The sequence below is a fragment of the Arachis ipaensis genome, chromosome B9, assembly GCF_059453495.1.
Source record: "Arachis ipaensis isolate K30076 ecotype BB chromosome B9, ASM5945349v1, whole genome shotgun sequence".
In the NCBI taxonomy this organism is placed as follows: Eukaryota; Viridiplantae; Streptophyta; class Magnoliopsida; order Fabales; family Fabaceae; genus Arachis; species Arachis ipaensis.
In genome coordinates, this window is record NC_142444.1 from 139685178 (window position 1) to 139706397 (window position 21220).

At 36.4% G+C, this 21220-nt stretch overlaps 2 protein-coding genes across 2 annotated transcripts; one reads left to right on the forward strand and one right to left on the reverse strand.

Moving 5' to 3' along the window:
* The first annotated feature begins 1243 nt into the window (after positions 1-1243).
* On the forward strand, positions 1244-2008 carry LOC148546542 (uncharacterized). The gene has a single exon (XM_088499247.1). The coding sequence runs from the start codon at positions 1244-1246 to the stop codon at positions 2006-2008; it is 765 nt and encodes a 254-aa protein (XP_088355373.1).
* Positions 2009-5172: 3164 nt separating this feature from the next.
* On the reverse strand, positions 5173-20801 carry LOC148546543 (uncharacterized). The gene is made up of 4 exons (XM_088499248.1): positions 20483-20801; positions 19523-20400; positions 17926-18046; positions 5173-5432 (listed from the first exon to the last, which is right to left on the reverse strand). Exons 1-4 carry the CDS (start codon positions 20799-20801, stop codon positions 5173-5175), a joined length of 1578 nt encoding a protein of 525 aa, XP_088355374.1.
* Between the last annotated feature and the right edge of the window lie 419 nt (positions 20802-21220).

Here is a 21220-nt window from a genome sequence, read left to right on the forward strand (position 1 = left end):
GGCGTCATTAGGGCTCTTATGTGCATGAAATGGAGCTACTTTAGCACATTTTTTTTTTGTGTTTAAGTTATTTTTTCATTGAAAAAATAATTGGTGGGAATATGATTAAAAATTTTTCTCTAAATTTTTTAATTATAAATAATTTTAGGCAACCTTTTATAAATGTTATTTGTTTAAATTTTTTGACAACTCTTATAAAATATTGTATTTTTATTTAAAAATATTGTCTTAAAATTTTTATTTTGAAACATTTTATAAATGTTGTTTTATATATCAAAAACAACTCTTTTTATGGGTGGCTAAAAATTTTGTTATCTTTGCCTTATTCAAAGGCAATTCATCAAAAATGTTGTCTTTACCTATCTAAGACAATTTTTATTAAATGTTGCTTTGAAAAAGGATTATCTTAGGCCAAAAATGTTGTAGTGAAAACAGTGTTATAATGTCCAATTTTTTGTATGTATGAGTTTAAAGGTGTGCAATGACCACAGAAGATAGTAAAGTGTGATGTAGATGCACAAATCTTTCGTAGAGAAGCAGTACGAGCATCAAACACATCAATTGCTATATATGTTTGTGCAAAATCAAAACCATTATTTATTTTTGGATAGTAAAATATGCTTGTGAGGAGAAAACCAAAAATAAAAATTACTTGTATATGACATTGTAAAAATTAGGGTTAAGTACGATTTTGGTCCGTAACGTAGAGGCCGAAAATTTATTTCGTCCTCGACCTTTTTTTCGCTACAAAATGGTCCCAAAGTTTTAGTTTGTTTTAAAATCGTCATTTGTGCCAAAAAATAAATTTTAAAGACAAGTTTGCCCTTGATGGTTGCTTTCCCTTCATGTCATTCCCGCGAAATCATTTCGCCTTCCCCAAGCAAGTCAGTGTTTGAGAAAACGATTGGTCGCTGAAACGTTTGTGTGAAACCCTACAAAAGCGTTCCTGCGAGGACGATATAGGCTAGTGGTTGAAGGTCGTCCGCTGTTGGTAGCTCGAGCGAGGTTGTTGAAGACCTTCCTGCATTGGTCACTTGCCTTCGTTGCTGCAGATAGCCCTTTTCGAGGTAAGCCTTTTATCCATGCAATGTCGCCTTCGTTGATATAGGTAACTGGTGTAGGGTTTAATCTAGGCCGCGGGAACCTGTGTGTAAGGCTAGGGTTTGTGCTGATTGTTTTTGTTATCGTCGTTATTTGGTTTAGTAACGTATTGTGTTGAATAATAGGGTTGTTTGAGAAGAAGATGGCGCTCTTTAACATAAGGGTGCATCATGGGGGTGCATTCGGATATAAGAACGGTGTCTTCAAGTATTTGAAGGGTCAAGCTACAGTCGTCGAAGACATTGATGGCGATCGGTGGTCTGTGTTTGAGGCATACGAGGAGCTGAGACAGTTTGGATACTTGAAGTCCACCATCGCAGCGTTATGGTACAAAGATCCAAATGCGGATGACTCTGACAGTAACTTGAAGTTGTTGAAAGGTGACTCAGAGGCAATTGAGATGTACAACATAGCCGACTTAAGGGGCTTCATTGATTTGTTTGTGGTACATGAGGTTGGGAATGCTGATGGGTTTTCGGAAGTTAGTTATATTGATGTAGGGGGAGATATTGGAGGCGTCGAGAGTGAAGAATCTAATGGTGGTGGTCCTGAGGTAGTGGTATTTGAAGGAGACCAAGAGAAGACTGATGCTGTTGCCGATGCGGTTGAAACTAAATGTCAAAATAAGGGTATTGGAGTAGAGTTAGGCCAGGAAGGACAGATTGGAGGCGGTGACCATGAAAGTAGTGGCGAAGACAGTAATGACCCAATATACTTGCCATCTAATGAAGAAGGGGATAATGTCAAAGACATCCACTTCACTGACAGTGAGGAGGAGTATGACTATGATAATGGATTTGGTGAAGAAAATTTTGTGCCAAAGGACTCTACTGTGGACAAGGGTAAGAGGGTTGTGACAAGTGATTTGGAGGATGAGGAAGCAGCAGACAATGATGACATGGAGTAGGATCATATTGGAGAACAAGACTTGGGGGCTGATGATGCAGAAGAGGATGCTTATTTTAAGGGGCTGAGGTTTCCAGTCCATAAACTTGAAAAAGACATGAGAAACTAAAAATGGAAGGTGGGAACACTTTATGAATCTAAGAAAGAATTTAAGGACATGGTGGCAGTCTATGCAGTTCAGACAGCTAAGAATATTACATCCAAGAAGTGTGACTTGTTAAGGGTCTGGGCTATCTGTCAAAAAGACTGCCCTTTTTGTCTATATGCACACAAGGTTGGTGAAGAATCAACATGGCAGCTAAGAAGCATGAATCTGCAACATACCTGCATGCAGACACACAGGGTTGGAATTATGCACTCCAAATGGCTAGGCAAGAAGTTTAAGAAGAAAGTGGAATCTAATCCAAGAATCAAGGTAAAGGATCTGGTGGCAAAGGCACACAAAAAATGGAATCTGACTGTGACTAAGGCATGGCAGCGAAAACAAAGAAAAAGGCTTTGAGCCAAATCCAGGGTGCATTTAGGGAGCAGTACAAGAGGATTAACGATTACTGTGGTGAGCTGCTAAGAACAAATCCATGATCATCGGTGATTCTTAAAGTGATTCAATCCCCAGATTTTGCTCAAGAGAGACTGAATCCAAATTTGATGAATTATTGTGTCTTTCAAAGATGTATGCTTTGATGCATGCAAGAAAGGTTTCCAGCACTGCAGACCATTTATTGGCTTAGACGGATGCTTCTTGAAAACTCCTCAAGGAGGATAACTATTGACTGCAATTGGAAGAGACCCAAATGATCAGATTCTTCCAATTGCTTATGTAGTTGTGGAAGCCGAGACAAAGGATTCTTAGATCTGGTTTCTGCGTCATCTTGCCGAGGATTTGGGTCCAGAGAATATTGAAAAATGCACATTTATGTCTGATCAGCAGAAGGTAATGTTACATTTTACACTAAGCTTTTGGTTAAACAAATATAGGTTGTGCTAAATGAAACAATTATGAATGTACTAATCAAATATAACACCCTGGTTAATAATATGAGTGAAAGTTTCAATGCTGTCATAGTAGAGGCAAGAGAAAAACTTATTGTTACCATGTTAGAGGATACTAGGGTATATCTGATGACTAGATGAGCTACCAATAGAGATAGGATTCAGAATTATCAGGGAAACATTATGCCAATAATTAGGAAGAAATTGGAGAAACGAGCAAGTTTAGCTAAGGACTGGAGGCTATACTGGTCAGCTGCTAGTAAATATAAGGTTATGTGTGACTTAGATAAATTTGTTGTGGATTTGGCTGCTGCTGAGTGTTCTTGCAGGAAGTGGCAAATGAGTGGGATTCCATATCCTCATGCCATCAGTTGCATCACCTTCAAAGGCCTTGATTTGGAATCCTATGTGGATGATTGCTACAAGAAGGATGCCTACCTGAAGTGCTACCAGGAGGTCATACACCATGTTAACAGACCGGATCTATGGGAGAGGACTCAGTATGATGATGTCATGCCACCTCCCTATAGGAGGCCAAGCCACAGACCTGTGAAGAAGAGGAACCGAGGGCCTGTAGATGAGGAGAACAGAAGCCAGAATCATCTATCACGGAGGGGTCAAATTCAAAGGTGCTCCAACTGTGGTGCAATGGGACACAAGAAGGGGGGCTGTACAAAGCCTAAAAAGAGGGTATGTAACATTATGTTCTAGGGTTTACTTCATATAATGCTTTCTATAAATTTCATTGCTTGGTTATGTCTCTAACTCTCTGTATAATTCCCATTTCCTTGATAGGCCCAAACCTCACAACAAGTAGGGGGAGCTCCAAAAAGAGGGAAGAAGGATACACCCAACCTGGCCCCTGGTCAAACAGTTCAGACAGGGAGGAAGAAGAAGACTTCAGTATCACTACCCAACCTTCCATCACTACCCAACCTTCCAGTAGTTCAGCCCAAGAAACCAGCACCTCAGCCCAAGAAAGTTTTCACTCAGCCCAATACCCAAGCCCAACCCAAGAACAAGGGTGCAGTAGCGGCAACCTCCTCCAGCAAGAAACAGTCACTGAGCCAGCCGTTTGAGAGGAAGAGGTATTTTTCTGTCATCTAAAGTGGTGCACCACATGTTCCTCTGCAAAAGCTGAAGCTGATGGCTAAATTACCTCCATGTGAATGGGGGAATCTTTAGGATTTGCTTGTTATGCTCTTTGTTATTGATGTCTTACTAATATGGAAACAATGTTTAGTTTCAGAACAATGCTTTATAAACACTAGTTTGATGTCTGTATTTTGGTATTAGGTGTTTTAGCAAACTTTGTTGAGTCCTATTTTTTTGTTACAGTGCCATGACATCCACTGTAATCTATGTTATCATCTTAGACTTGTGGAAACTAACAGTTAATTTGTGTTTGTTTTAACTTCTCCTCAATTGAAGTCAGCCATTAGTTAATTACTGGATTCCTTGCAATGCAGAGAAATCTACTTAACTCTTTTATTGAAACAACTTATGAAAAGAAAGTTACCTCTACTTGGGTTACCTCCCAACAAGCACTTCTTTAACGTCACTAGCTTGACGTCTTGTCCCTTGATCATGTAGACTAAAAATCATAGTGCCTCAACTTTTCTCCTCTTACTGTGAACTTTCTTCCGGTATCCTCTTTGATGATCTCTATGTGTTCAAGTGAAAGGATCCGGCTCACAGTGTAGTATCTAGGCAAATGTGGAGACACTTTCATTGGTTGGTAGATTAACATCACTTTATCCCCTGGTGAGAAGCCTTCATTGGGGATCTTTTTATTTCTCCACCCTCTTGGCACCTTCTTTTTAGGATTCTTCTCTTTTCTGAGAGATGATTCATGCTTTGGTGGCTCAATATCTGGAAAGCTCTTGTTGAGGGTCTCATCTGGGGGGAGTTTTGGTTCTAGTTTCTCCTTGACTTCTTTGACTTGTTGTACCATTTCTACTTCTTCTCTGCCTTTCAAGCATGGGTTTAGAAGCTTTGGAGTTGACTCATTGAATGCTTCATTCAAGCTCTGATCTCTGGCCTTAACCTTCAGGCACTCCTCTTCTTGAATGGGCTCATGCAGGGTCTTGAAGACATGAAACACTAGGTGCTCATCATGCACTCTCAGCAGCAATTCCCCTTTTTCGACATCTATTAATGTTCTGCCCGTAGCTAAGAAGGGCCTCCCAAAATGATGGGAGTGTTAGAGTCCTCCTCCATGTCTAAGATGACAAAGTCAGCTGTGAGAAAAAATTTTCCTACTTTTACTAGCACATTCTCCACAACTTCTAGTACATGTTTGATAGATTTGTCAGCCATTTGGAGAGCTATCCGAGTTGATTTCAGTTCAAGAATTTGGAGTTTCCTCATTAGAGATAGATAGTTTATGCTTGCACCAAGGTCATAGAATGATTTCTCAATTGTTATGTTCCCTATGGTGCAAGAGATATGAAAACTTCCAGGATATAACTTCATAACTTCCTTCTGGACTACTTCTTTCCTGGTGGGATTGAGCTTTCTTTTTTGTGCTTGCACTACTGGTTTAGTATCTTCTTCAAGCAAAATTTTCTGCATGCACCTTGCAGGACTTATTCCCTTTAAATCTCCAATGCTCCATCCAATTACAGTTTTATGGTCCTTTAGCACTTTAATCAAAGCTTCTTCTTCATATCTGTTTAGTGAGGATTGATTATTACTGGGTATGTCTCAAATTCTTCAAGAAAAACATATTTTAAAGAAGGGGGTAGAGGCTTTAATTCAGGTTTAGGGGGTCCTTCATCCTTAGGAGAGATGAAAACAGCTTCTTTGGATGGTGCTGCCTCTTCAGTTCCTTCAGCTTCAGATTGAACAGAGGCTCCAAGTACTTCATTTAACTCTTCCTCCTATAATTCCTCTTTCTGAATCTTTGTGCAAGGAATTACAAAAAAAAAAAAAATTTCACCAACGATGTGAATTAGGAAGGATTGGTCGATGAAATCTGCTATGCTAGTGCATTCCGCATTTGTCTCGCAAAGAAAGAAACAGGTCAGTCTTAATCTCAGTCTCTTAACAAGTAACAACCACTAGTTATTTGAACTTTCCATGTCTTTATTTAACTACTAATACCGCATAGCAGCATAGATTCTCTACTTGATTTCAATTTGTCTTCTCTTTTCTTTAATCTTATTATATACATATGCACTTTAGTAAATGTCTAATGTGAGAAGGGAGATTAATTTAAAAAGTTATATAATACTTCAAAATGACATTCTATTGTAAATATAATGGAAATAAAATGAAGATTGATACTTTGCACTCTTCTTCAAAAGCACAGAGAAGTTATTATTTTCAGTTTTTACGCTTCTGTATTTTATGGACAGCAAGAAAAAATTACCGGCATACATGTGACTTAATTCTTACTACAAATAATTCACTATTTGCAGATTGCGTGGGGTGTTGCTCTATCTTATAGAAAAGGAGATTGGAGCAGCAAGTTCAACTTGAAAAAAGAGAGACCGAGCTAACAATCATATTTTACACAATTTATGAGGATTCATGTGCATACATTGTACTCCTTTTCTCATTGCTGATTTTGGTTTTTTGTGAATCTTGCTTGTTAGTGTGTGCTAGTGAGAGCTTATACTTGTGAAAAATGTTCTTGGCATGCAGAATTTTTTGTAATAGAAAAAGGCTGTGTGTGTTGAGTACTAAGACAAAAAGAAAAGTCATTGTTAATGTCCGGGATTTTTGGTTCTTGAAATTGTCATTGCTTGATGAATTTGTAACTTGGATATTGATCATAGTTGAAAAATCTCACCACAAATTGTGATTGGGACCAGATGTAGGTTTTATTTTGGAGCTGAACCAGAATAAATGACTTGGGCGATCTTCTTTTAACTCTTCTTCATACTTTAATTAATAGTTGCATGCAGAAGTAATTGTTTTAGTTTATCTCGTGCATAGGTATGAGACAAAAATGAGCTTCAATTTTCTAAACAAAAATGAGAACCTCAATATTTCAGAAGAACTCCAACTTAGCATTGCCATATAGCTTAATTTATCTTCTTTATTTTTTCTTTTTATTTTTTGTACTAAGTTCTATTATCCCAGCATGCTCAAGTTGCACAGAAATTTCTCTTATACACACTTACCTACTTCACGAGTTCTTGTGTTTAATTAGCCATGGAAGCTTTTTACTACTTTCATTCATATATATCCGTTTCTTCTCTACAAACAAGTAAAAAAAATAAAATAAAATAATGCACCTTTACACTATGTTTGGATAGAAAATAAAAAATAAAAAGAAACAAAATGGGAAGAAACAAAATAAAAAGAAAAGTAATTTTTCGTTGTTGTTTAGATGAAGAAAAAATGGATAAAAGAATAGGTAGAAAATTATATTAATACCCTTATCTATATTATATATAAATTATAATATATTAATGTGACACAGAGTAACTTTGTAATTTTACCCTTATTCGCAAATTTTTCTTAGTTTTTTTTCTCATGGATAGAGTGAAAAGTTAAATATGGGTCCCATGTCATTTTTTTCTCTTTCCACCCAATTTTCCTTCTCATCCATTTAAAGAAAAACTAAGATTTTCATTAATTTTTCTTCTTTGCATTTTCTTTCCTTTTAACTTCTTTTGATTCAAACACAGTGTTAGAGTCTGTATTCCATAAAAGCAGCAACTAGTTGAGATCTGTATTTTCTTATGAAACTCGAACACTTCGTTGAGTTGTCATATCCACGTACCAGACACATTTCGGACACGATTCTCATCGACACTCGCCTAATACACGTGTCTATGTTCAATTGTGTCTTAATATAAAATAAAAAATTCTTTTTCGGACATGTTTGGACACACCTAAATACCATCACAAGTCAACATGTATGTCTAGCCTTAGTGTTCATGCATCATAGGGAAGATTCATAGTTTGAACATTGAGCAATAAATGGGAAGATTCACTCATCTTCGTGATGTATGTTTTTAAATCTTCTCGTCCAGCACACCTTTGATGTCATCACATCTCTTGATTTAGTTGGAGCTGCCTTTCAATCTTTCCGATGTTTGTTGAGAAAGAAAAAGGTCGCTTTCCGTTGCTATTGGAAACATATCAATTTTTATGCTTTCAAGTCTGTTACATAGTTGAGATATAATGTTGTCTTCTTTGCAAATATTCCAATCATCTCCACCGCTTTGTGCAGAATGTTGAATGCTATAAGATGGTCAAAATTTGCTTAACTTCCTGATTTGTGTGCAGTAATGATTCAATTTTTTTGCTTTTGTTTCTTTTTTTTTCTTATTCAAAAACATAATTATTACACACCATGTTGTTGAATGCTGATAAAAGTCTATTTTACTTTTTGTTCTCTTTACTTTTAACATTCAGAAGTTTGTAGCATACTAAAAGATGCAATAGATGCCACAAAATGCAACTTCTATTCTTAAGATAAAAAAAATGAAATTCTCAATATTTTGATGCAAATTCTAAGACTATGTAACAATACCATTATACTAGCTAACCATGAAAGTTAGTGGAGTAGACAATATAATTGTTTAATAAGAAACTCACCCTGCTTGTTTTTCTTAGTTTAAAGCAAAGAATTTTAACTTTCTTTCTCATACCACAGGTTTGTATATGGGGGAAGTGTTTTCTTCATATCAGTAACATTGAATTCGCATGGAGAAGCAAGAATAATAGGCCAGTCTCTGCCTCTGTCACGTGTCCCTCTATCAAGTAACAAGCACTAATTATATGCGCTTTACATATCTTTACTTCTGCGTAGCTTCTCTATTTGATTTCAATTTGTCTTCCTTTCTTGTTTAATTTTATTAAATAGGTATGCATTTTTGTATGAGAAGGGTAAATTCATTATCCCTTCAAAATGCCTTTCCACGCACCTTGTGGATCCATGTGTATATATTGATTTCATCAGAAAGGAGATTATATTTTACAGGACCAGCAACTAAATGAAGGATGAAATGGAATCACTTCCAATGGATGTATGTAATTTCTAATATTTGGAGACTGAAAACGGGGCTTTCTACTACTTAATTCATAGCTGGTGTTTCAGGTTTAACAGTTGCTATGACCATTGTAACAAATGATTGTTACCAAGTCAATTCATGTTTGTTAAGAAAAGGGAAAGCTATGGAAACCTGTTATTGCTACCATTGTCAAGGTTTGTCTAAAACATACTAAAATAAATCCTGCGAGAATGAATATTAGTTCTATACAACCGGTGGAGGCCAAGCAGTTTCAATAACTTGCACACAAGCTAGGAATGATAGATATCCATCCACCAACTTGAGGGCAAGCTGAGATATGTTGATATCAGTTTCCAGATTTGTTTGATTCTACTGATATGAGTCTCTGGACAGAGAGAGAGAGAGAAAGAGGGGGAATAAAAACATAAATCTGGCAAGTCTTTAAGTATACAAGAGTCAATCTCCTTCAAACTAATAGGTGGAGTGATTATTTTACATTTGTATTAAAAATCAAAATCCTTAAGAAACAAAGATGGCATTCTGATCCTCTATTTTCAGTGTATGAAAAGGAGATTGTATTGGAAAAGAAATCTTAAGCTGAATGTAAATGATCTCACTGTTACAAAAGGGAGCTATGCTCCTTCAGGTGCTTTACCTTGCTAAATGCCACCTTCATGGCAATCACTGAGGCTTCATCCAAGTATATTGCATTGTACCGGATGAATGACCATAAGTTCTTCCCGATAAGCAAATGAAAAGCATCATCTATATGCCTCCAAATCAACTCAAATCTTATCCCTCCCTAAGTAATGGATATTTTCACATTACAGTACCCCAACAGGTACGTATATGGATGGAATTTGCAAAGTCAACCTTCTCATATTCAGACAATGGAGGAGAGAATATAATAAAGTAAATTTTAAGAAACTGAATAAGATAATTGTTTTGCTGTGCTAAATTTCATAATCCAAATCAGCTCACAGTTTAGTTCTTTGTGAAAATCCTCCACTCAGAACATGAGAAGGGAGTGAAATATTTCTAAAAGATATGAACATTTGCCCGGATATGGCAATTGGTAAGCTAACATTATAATAAAGTAGAAACTAGTATTTAAAAAAGAAAAAAAAAGTTTTCAATACTAAAGATCACAATGTCTATTTATAGACTGAAACAACTGTTTTAGAGAAAGATTGAAGATAAAGTATAAAAGGCAGAGAAATAGAAGATTTTACCTTCTTCAAAACATCTTTATTGACCCGGTACTCCAAGGCAATCAAGTGGCCAAACCTAATATTATTATTTGAAATATCAGTAGCATCTCAGTTCATAGATTTTACAATATCTAAGCCTTATCTCACGAGGTGGAGTAAGCTAAATGGATCAAATAAGTTTCCTGTCATAGATCAATTTATAGCAATCATGTAGAACAATTTTGCACTCTCCAAATGGTTAACTAACACGAAATTTTTCTATAAGAAAAATAAACATGAAAAGATCACAAGGACCAAGTTCCATCCAGCTAAGGAAGTCTTCAGTACAATGACATATATCAAATCAATCTAGCATCTAAGGAGTCTAGATGCATTTCTCATTATGTAGACAAGCAACTTTTTGTTTTTTTTTTGTTTTTTTTTTTGGGTGGGGGGTGGGGGGCAAGGGCAGACAAACATTGTGCTCTTAAATTCTTAATAGAACAATAATGCAGCATAAGAAACATCGAGCGACAGGCAATGCAATACAAATACTGAAAGACACTTTTCCTTGTATAAGGCCATAAGGAACAGGGACACTACCCCCTATTGGGCGTTCAACGCCAAGGGTGGGTACCCCTTCTTGGCGTTGAACGCCAAGATTGCTGCCTCGATTTGGGCGTTCAACGCCAGGGATGAATACTCCTTCTTGGCGTTGAACGCCAATGACATTTCTCTTTGGGCGTTCAACGTCCTCAGAGATGTCTTGGATAGCAGTTTGATATCCCTCTGTTAGGTTTTCTTCCATAGATCTCCTGTTGTACTGAGGTTGGGTGTTTAATGATTTCCTACTCCTCAGTTGAATAGCCTGGCATTCTTTTGTTATCTGCTTAGATAACTGCTGCCTTGTTTGACTCAGTTGGGCTTCTACATTCCTGTTAGAAGTCCGAGTTTCTCCACTACAAGAAAAAAGGCCTGTCGGCACCCTTTTTTCTTGCCACGCTTTTAAAGAGTGCCCAAAAGTGGTCTATGGGCACTCTTTTGCGAGGGTGGCCACTGGTTTGTGATTTGGCCACGCTTTTTTTACCACGCTTGAAAAGCATGGCCATAGAGAGAAATCGGCACGCTTTTATGAGGGTGGCCACTTATTTGAAATTTGGCCACGCTTTCTTACTGCCATGCTTGAAAAGCGTACCCATAGAGAGAAATCGGCATGCTTTTACGAGAGTGGCCACTGATTTGATATTTGACCATGCTTTTTTTTGCCACGCTTTAGAAAGAAACCGGCACGCTTGAAAAGCGTGGCTATACCGTGTTGATTTTGGCACAGTAAAAAAACGTGCCGATAGAGTTCCCTCCCCTAAAATTTAGTTTTCCACCTATTTTTTCCACACTTAACCTTTTTTTCTAAGTTATCAAATTTTACCCAACAACACACACTAACTTATAACGCAACCGGCACGCTTTAAAAGCATACCCATATCCTCATCTACCGACACGTTTTCTAAGCATAGCCGTATCTTTTCGTACTTATAAATAGCCACGCTTTTAGAGCATAGCCATATGTTTACCCTATTGGCACGTTTAAAAAGTGTAGCCATATCTTTCCTTATCGGTACGCTTTTAAAGAGTACCCAAAGCATACATTCTGGAACGTTTTAAAAGCGTACCTATAGGTTAAGACCTATGGCCACGCTTTTAAGTGTGACAAGAAATGAAAGCGTGCCAACAGAAAAAGCGTGCCGATAGATTCACAAAAGCGTGGTGATAGAGCAACCGGCACGCTGGCGGATGTGACCCTTTCAAAAGCGTGCCGCTAGCTCAAAAAGCGTGTCGAAAAGCTATCGGCACGCTTTTTCACACTTTTCGGCACGCTTTTAAAGCGTGGCAGAAAGCTTATTTTCTTGTAGTGCTCGCAAAGCCTCTTGCAATTCCAGTAGTTGTTGGGAAAGGGCGTGTAGCTGCTGAGTCAATGGGCCATCCTGTTCTGGAGGGTTAGGTTTAGTAGATATTGCCTTAACCTCTCCTTTCATAGAAGTCTCAGTAGCTGAGTACAGATGCTGGTTAGTGGTAACTGTCTCAATAAGCTCATGAGCCTCTTCAATGGTCTTTCTCATATGTATGGAACCACCAGTAAAGTGGTCCAAAGACTTTTTAGCCATGTCTGAAAGTTTATAGTAAAAGATGTCTAGCTGTACCCATTCTGAAAATATTTCAGTGGGACATTTTCTTAGCATCCTTCTATACCTCCCCTAGGCATCATGAAGATATTCATTGTCCTCTTGCTGGAAGCCTTGAATATCCGGCCTTAACTGGGTTAACTTGGGGGAAAGTGTTGATTTAAAAACTTATCTACTAGCTATTTCCATGTTTTCAAGCTAGATTTGGGCTAGTTATCCAACCACCTCTTTGCTTGGTCCTTTATAACAAAAGAAAAAAGCAAGAGTCTGTAGACATCTTGGTCTACTCCCTCACTGTGTACTGTGTCAGCATTCTGTAAGAAATCTGCCAAGAACTCAGTAGGTTCTTCTTGTGGAAGTCCAGAGTACTGGCAGTTCTGCTGCACCAGAGTAATGAGTTGAGGGTTCAGCTCAAAGTTACTTGCTCTGATGGGAGTTATACTAATACTTCTTCCATAGAAGTCAGCGGTGGGGGTTGTATAGGACCCCAGAGTTCTTCTGAACTCTTCATTCTCATTTTGGGTTTATGGAAGAAAGGTAGGAGAAGTAGAAGAATTAGGGATACAGATGTAAATTATAATTAAAATATTTTTATTTTTATTTTATTTATTAATTTAAATTTGAAAATTAAAGCTAATTAACTAAAAAGATTTGAAAATTAAATGATGAATTTTCGAAAAAAGAAGAGAGAGAAATTGAGAAGATATTTTCGAAAATTAGAAGAGAGGAGAATTAGTTAGGAAGTTTTGAAAAAGAAGAAAGAGAAAACAAGTAACTAATTAAGAAAGATTTGAAAACCAAATAAGATAGAAAATTAGAAAAGATTTGAATTTAAAATTTAAAATTAGAAAAGATAAGATAGGAATTTGAAAATATTTGAAAAAGATTTGAAAGAAATAAGATTTGAAATTTGATTTTTGAAAAAGATTTGATTTTGAAATTTAAAATTTGAAATTTGAAATTTTGAAATTGAATTTTAAAATTTGAATTTGAAATAAGATAAGATAAGATTTTTGAATTTTAAAGAAAGATAAAAAGATAAGATAGTACTTTGAAAAGATATGATTTTTGAAAAGATTTGAATTTGAAATTTAAACTAAGATAAGATAAGATAATAATTTTGAAATTAAAATTTGAAATCTTTTTTATGATTTTCGAAAATTAAAATGAAAGAAAATATATTTTTTATTTTTTTGAATTAATGAAAAAGAGAAAAAACAACAAAAAGACACCAAACTTAAAATTTTTAGATCTAAGGCACCTAGAATTAGAAAATTGCAAAGAAAAACGCAAAAAGACACCAAACTTTAAAAGTTTAAGATCAAAACAAGAAGAAAAATAAAAACACTTTGAAGATCAAGAAGAATACCAAGAACAAAATTCAAAAAATTCCAAGAAAACAAGAACATGCAAAGGACATCAAACTTAAAAATTTTGAAAACCAAAAATACCAATTTCAAAAATTTTAAAGAAAAGACACAAGAAGACACCAAATTTAAAGATTGATACAAGATTCAAACAAAAGACAGTATTTTTGAAAATTTTTAGAAAAAAGACTCAAGAAATTCGAAAAAGACTCAAACAAGAACAAGAATAAGGACTCAAAAAAAAAGATCAAGATTAATAAAGAAAAGAAAAGGTTTTTGAAAAAGTTTTGATTTTTTTTCGAAAAAAAAAATTAAAAGACTCAAACGAAATTAAAAACAATACCTAATCTAAGCAACAAGACAATCCGTTAGTTGTCTAAACTCGAACAATCCCCAGCAGCGACGCCAAAAACTTGGTGCGCGAAATTAGACTTCGCACAACTGAACCAGCAGGTGCACTGGGTCGTCCAAGTAATACCTGAGTGAGTCAGGGTCGATCCCACGAGGATTGTGATTTGAATCAAGCTATGGTTATATTGTAGATCTTAGTCAGGTGGATAGAAAGGTTGTTTGTTTATTTAAACGCATAAAAAGAAAATAAATAAAACGTTACTCAGTTGATGGTGAATGCAATGATATGAAGATAGTTAAGGCTTGGAGATGCTTTGTTCTTCTGGATCAATTCGGTTTTATTGTCTTCTTCAACTGTGAATGATTTCTGCTATGGCAAGCTGTATGTGATCAACGCCTTTCTTGAGAGGTCGCCAATGCTCCTCTAGATCTGAACCCCAGGGTTAGTGCGGATCCATTCTGATTGAGGGTGAAGCTCCTGCAGTCCATTCTCCCTAGTGATCTTACTCAAAACGCCATAGACAAGGTCGAATCTTCCAGATCAGAGAATGTTTCGCCTTTGGTTCTAGCCTTTACCACAAAGACACTAATCTCCCCATGCCTCGGCTGAATTGGTGTCTCGAGAAGTCCCCAACGAAGTTGTGGATTAGCCATCTAAGAGATGTATAATCAAGCTAGTGGTTCATCATTGTCCTATGAAAGACTCACTCTGAACGCATGTAAAATGAGATAACATTGTGCCGGTTCAACGCATTCATATTGATGAAGAACGAAGATACATTTTAGAATAGCGAATCAAACACGAATTGAAGATAAACCAGTAATACTTTATTAATCCATAAAACTCATCAGAGCTCCTCCCCTTAACTTAGGAGGTTTAGAGACTCATACTGATAGAAAATACAATGTAAAATGTGTAAAGTGTCAAAGGGTCCTGAAAAGTGTAAAAGTTCTCAAATAAATACTAGACTAATGACCAAGGATTACATAAGAAGGGTAAAACAGTCTTTTAGCACAAAAATCCACTCCTGGGGCCCACTTGGTGAGTGTTTTGGCTGATCTTAATTGAGATGCACGTGCTACGAGGCTTCTTGGGCGTTGAACGCCTGCTTGGGGGTCCTTTGTGGGCGTTGGACGCTGGTCTCCTCCTTGTGGGCGTTGGATGCCAGAATAGGACTGGAGGCTGGCATTGAACGCCAGTTTTGGGCCTTCAATTCTGAGGTAAAGTATGGACTATTATACATTGCTGGAAAGATCTGGATGTTAACTTTCCATAGTCATTAAGAACGCTCCATTTGGAGGTCTGTAACTCTAGAAAAGCTCTTTCGAGTGCAAGGAGGTCAGATCTTGACAGCATCTACAACACTTTCTCTGTCTCTGAATTAGACTTTTGCTCCAACTCCTCAATTTCAGCCAGAAAATACCTTAAATTGCATAAAAACACATAAACTCAAAGTAGAATCCAAAAATGTGAAATTTTCATTAAAACCTATGAAAACTTAATAAAACTTAAACAAAACATACTAGAAACTATATGAAAATGATGGCAAAAAGCATATAAAATATCTGCTCATCATCGCTCTCTAACTCTTGTACATCTAGTTGTTGTGTAAGCTTGCGAAATACATGGGTAAAAGAATTATATCGGTGCAACAATTGTTGTAGTTTCAAAACTAAACTTTTATGTAGTTGTGTGTTCTCCAGCTTCCTATTTTGTAACTCGTGTTCAATATCGTATATATACAATTGGAAGAAGTGTGATCGTGTCCCTTATTCCGGATAAAATTCTTCTATACTGTGGTACATTGATCTTTGAGCACGGAATGTATATATACCATGGGTTGCTGTAGCTAATTGTTTGTCTATGTGTACTCCGCATTAAGTAAAAGAAAAAATATGGTTGTAACCACAAATATGTTTCTTGAAATGATTCCTTTCTACAGAAAGTTCTGAGAAGATTTCAAGTAATTCCCAAAAAGTATTTTTATGGAAAAGAGACTTTTCTCCTATTGCAACACATGTAAAATGTTTAATGGTAAAATGGACGTGTATTACAGTGGGTATGTGTCTTCGGAGTGGATAATGTAGTTTGAAGCATTGTTGTATTCTCTTGAAAATTTCAAACACAATTGTGGGATGCTTGGACATGGTGTCTAATTCCTGCACTTACATAGGTAAATAAAATATTATGTTTTAGATTTTTTTTTTCAACATGTGCCAATAATTGTATAGTTAGGTACTCGAGAATAATTCATTGATTATTTCATATATTTCAGATAGTGGAATGAAGAGTGATTTAAATATGAATACAACTTTTCAATTAAAAAAAGTTTTAAAAAAATAAACGTAATTTTCAATATTATAGTGTCTTTTTCTAAATTTTTTATTGCCTAAAAATATTATAAAATTGTAATAGCTTAAAATTTTAGATAATATATGAGATGAAATATTCAATAGAGTAGATTTTTATTCTGAACTATACTAAAATATATTGAAATATACAAAGAGTATTTTCAGAATGATATGTTTGTATTGTGTGTTTTTTTTTTATTTTTTTTAAAAGTTTTGAATATCGTCTATTAATTTGTAATATTTTTAATTTATTATGATAAATTAACGATATGATGAGAATTTTGTTTGTTACAATTGCATAAATATTTTAAAAAATGTTTATTTATTGTACTTAATTTTGTTTTTTATTTGGGTGTTTATGTTAATATTTTTTCATTATTAAATTTTAATTTGATAAACCAAGGGTTTATTATTTAGTTACTGGAACTAAATTGAGATTTGTTTTTTATCACTAAATAATGTTATGTGTATCATAATTATTGTCATTGGATAATATTTGTAGTAACATTTTTTAGTCCGTACTTAAATTACTTATTCAATAAAAATTTGTTCAATAACTCATAAATATATATACAACATTATTTATGTTTTTAATTTGGTAATTTTTAATTTAGTTTTTTTTTTTTGTGACTGAACATAACATAAAGAAAAAAGACCTAAGAAAAAGAGTAGTACTCCTCTTTAATAATAATGTCTAAATTATTAGGAGGTAGTAACCACTCTAGATACACCTGCTTATTTAAAACAGCTGTCTTAGCCATTAAATCAGCCGCTCTGTTTGCTGTTCACTGGATGAGCACTAAAGTAGCTGTCTAATTGCGCTGGAGCATCTCTTTGATTTTGTCAAGCAGATCAGAGTCATTCTTAATCATGCTGGTTGTGCCTCGTGAAACAAGAAGAAACGCGTCAAGATTATCAGTTTCACATATGACCTCTTTGCACTCGCAATCCCAAGCCATAACAAGCCCTCTCCAAATAGCATGAAGCTCACAAAAGAGAACACTAGAAAGAGGTATACTGGCAGAACAACCTTTTATCCAAATTCCCATGCTATCTCTAATAATACATCCAAAGCCAGCTAATTGCTCATTTTCAAAAACGCTTGCATCGCAGTTCACTTTACAGACATTCATTGGAGGTGGTTCCCAGTTATATTTCAAAGAAGAAGGAATAATATGTTTTTGGTTGATAACAATATTAGAGAAATCTCGAGCAGCATGTTTAACTAAGTGAACAATTTTCTCCTTACTCCATGGATCATCTTGGTGGAAGATGTCATTGTTCCTATCCCTCCAAATCCACCAAAAGGCCGCTTTTTGAAACTGGTAACTAGCTGTGGGAACTCCGTTGTTGAGGCAAAGCCAGAGCAGACACTTTATCTTCTCTGGTATTCTCAAGCGCCAAAGCCAAAGCCAATTTTCATTATCATTCCAGCCAAATTTCTTCTTCAATAGCCATTCATACCCGCTTTTAGTCGAGTAGGTGAGAGTATTTGAGTTTGTCCAAAACTAACCTGTTTTATCTCCTGCCTGCTTGATAGGATCAAAGAGCATCAAATCAAGTTTAACTTCTTCCGGAATCATTGTGCAAAGAATATCCCACCGCCAATGCCCAAGGTGCCAGACATCTCCTAACTTCAAGTGAGAATCAGAAATGTGCACAAAAGGAACCAAAGGAGCTAGCATTCCGCATGGTCGCCAAGCATGATACCAAAAGGATTGAGACATCCTGCCTGTACATCAATCAAAACCATCACGAAGCTTTTCTATTGTCTTATAAATCGCTCGCCAAGTGCTTGAAACATTATTAGAAAATTTGGGTGAAAAGCAAGAACTCCCAGATAAATATTTTGCCAACATAATTCTTACCCAAAGCTTATCTTTATTATGCAATAATTGCCAAACAAGCTTTCCGAGTAAAGCAAAATTTATGCATTGAGTATCTCTAATTCCCAAGCCTCCATATTTTCTTGGAGTGACAACTTTGCTCCACTTGACCAAATTTAAGCAACGCTCCCCCACCTTTCCCTTCCACAAGAATTGTCTAAGCACAGAATCAATCTTTTGACAAACCGAAGTAGGAAAAAGAGTCACTTGCATCTGATAAATAGGAAGAGAAGAAGCAACAGATTTAATTAAGCAAAGCCTGCCTGCTCTGTTAAGGAGCCGACCTTTCCAACTAGCCAGCCTATTCTTGATCTTCTCTAAAGAGTCCGAAAAAATAGATCTAGCAGCTCGAGGATGATTAAGGTTCACCCCCAAGTATTTGCCTAGGTCACTAGTAAAAGGAATATGAGAAACACCAGACAACATTTCCTTCCTTCTATTAGAGATATTTCTAGAACAAATAGCTTTAGATTTTTCAATGTTAACCTTCATACCTGAAGCTTTACAGAACAACTCCAAGGTGTGCACAACATTCTGAACTTGACTTTTCTTCGCTTTACAAAAAAGGAGGAGGTCATCTGCAAACATCAAGTGAGAAACTCTAGGTCCCCCTCTAGAAACAGCCACACCATCCCAAATACCCTCGTCAACTTGTTTGGAAATGAAGCACGCCAATCTCTCCATGCACAAAATAAATAAATACGGAGAAATTGGATCTCCTAGCCTGAGCCCTCTGCGAGGTTGGAAGCTGTCCAATCTATTCCCATTCCAAAGGATGGAAAGATTTGAGACCTGAACACAATTCATTACAAGCCGAATAATTAGAGAAGAAAAGCCAAAAGATTCAAGAGTGTGCTCAAGAAAATTCCAATCAACTCTATCATAAGCCTTTTCTAAATCAATCTTAAAAGCCACAGCTCCTTTTCTAGACTTTGTCTGCTTAAGAAAGTGAAGAACTTCTTGGGCGACAATAATATTATCAGGTGCTCCTCTACCATGAATAAACCCTCCCTGAGTTTGGCTAACAATCTCATCCAAAAATGGTCGTAATCTATTAACCAGCACTTTAGTCACTAGCTTATAAATTACATTACAAAGGCTTATTGGCCGAAAATCCTTCAATCTAGTTGGAGGGTCGCACTTAGGGATAAGAACAATCAAAGTTTCCAACAAAGAATGGCTTAACGTCTCCCCTAAGAATGCTTTCTGAACAGTACGCCATACCTCATGACCCACCACATCCCAATATTCCTTGAAGAAAAAAACTTGAAAACCATCCGGCCCAGGAGCTTTGAATGAGCTCATATTATCCAGAGCTTCTTTAACCTCCAACATTGTTACTGGTTTAGACAAATTATCACAAGCATCCTGGCTAAAAGATGGCATAGGAATTTCCTCCATGCAATTAACCTCAACAGGCTCAGTAGAACAAAAAATATTTTTGAAGAAATGAACAACCTCCCTTTGCAAAACTTCCGGATCATCAGACCAAGACCCATCACTGACTAGCAACCCATGAACCTTGTTAGATTTTCTTCTAAGGATGGTTTGCATATGGAAAAAGCTAGTATTTCTATCACCATACCAAACCCATTGATCTCTTGACTTCTGGTACCAAAGCAATTCTTCCTGGGCCAAAACTATATTATACTCAGCTCTCAATTCTTCCTCTTTGTGCTTCAGAATCGGATCATCGTCAGCTTCCATTTTCCGTTGAATACGATTCAAATAACCCTCCAATTCCCTCTTTTTAATAAAAATATTGCCGAAGACCGTAGAGTTGAATTCCAACGAAGCTTCTTGGACCCCCAGCAACTTCCTATGGATGCCAAAGTCTGTACGATCCCAAGATTTCTGAACAATGGCCTTGTAATCAGGATACGTTGCCCATGCTGCTTGGAATCTAAAAGGCCGGTTTCCTTTCTTGATAGGAACGCCTTGACATCGGATAAGTAGGGGGACAATGATCAAAGTGGGAACGACTGAGAACTTCAACAAAAGCTTCTGGAAAAAGAAGGCGCCATTCTGTAGTACAGCAAGCTCTATCCAATCTCTTTGCAATTTCTTTGTTTCCTTGAATTTTACAGAACCAAGTAAACCGTCTTCCAGAGGTTGTTAGATCAAAAAGACCACAAGAATCTAGAGTACTTGCAAAGATACTACTGCGATTTGAATAGAAATTACCCCCTTTCACCTCATGAACACTCAAAATATCATTAAAATCCCCAACCACCACCCACGGGTCCTGAATACACAAACCAATATCAAGCAGATGACTCCATAATTCTACTCTATTAGTGGCTTGAGGGCTGCCATAAACCGCATTGCAGATCCATCTTCGCCCACCACCATCAATTTCCAAAGTTACACATTGATTCATAGCCCAAAGAATTTTACAAGAAAATTTTAAATTAGCAGAGAGGAACCAAATTCCTCCCTTGTGTCCAACAGCATCTACAATTCCTACAGGATAATAGCCTAATCTCCCCCAAAATTCTTTCATAGTTTCAAACCCAATATGAGTTTCCACAAAAATAAAAAAAGTTGGTTGAAATTTTCGTACCAACTCCTTACAGTGCACCCGAGACATCTTATTTGACGCCCCCTAACATTCCAACTAATAATATTTAAATGGTCACAATCCATAAAAATAAATTAAATAATTGGAATGTTTAATCATTCTACCTCACATTGATGGACCCCTGTCTCCAAGTGTCTCTTTGTGGACTTGCACCGCAGAACCATCATTCGTATGTTGAGGTTGGGTCTCCAAGTTTGTTGTTGCACTAACTTTATCAAGCTCTTTTTGTATTCGAGAATCCATTGACAATGCTTCAGTAGGTGAGTTTTGAAGCGAAATAGGACGCTGCCTTTTGTGCCCTGCTTTAAAAAAGGGAGTACTCTGATCCTTAAAAGTCACCT

Bases quoted from the DNA above. Each gene is read 5' to 3' on its own strand.
- LOC148546543 (XM_088499248.1), bottom strand. From the start codon at position 20,801: ATGAAAGAATTTTGGGGGAGATTAGGCTATTATCCTGTAGGAATTGTA. The intron at 20,401-20,482 runs GTAATTTCTATT...AACCTCTGGAAG, and splicing joins TGTTCATGAGGTGAAAGGGG to ACGGTTTACTTGGTTCTGTA. The intron at 18,047-19,522 runs GTATGGCGTACT...TCTCACTTGAAG, and splicing joins GGGATGTGGTGGGTCATGAG to TTAGGAGATGTCTGGCACCT.
- LOC148546542 (XM_088499247.1), top strand. From the start codon at position 1,244: ATGGCGCTCTTTAACATAAGGGTGCATCATGGGGGTGCATTCGGATAT.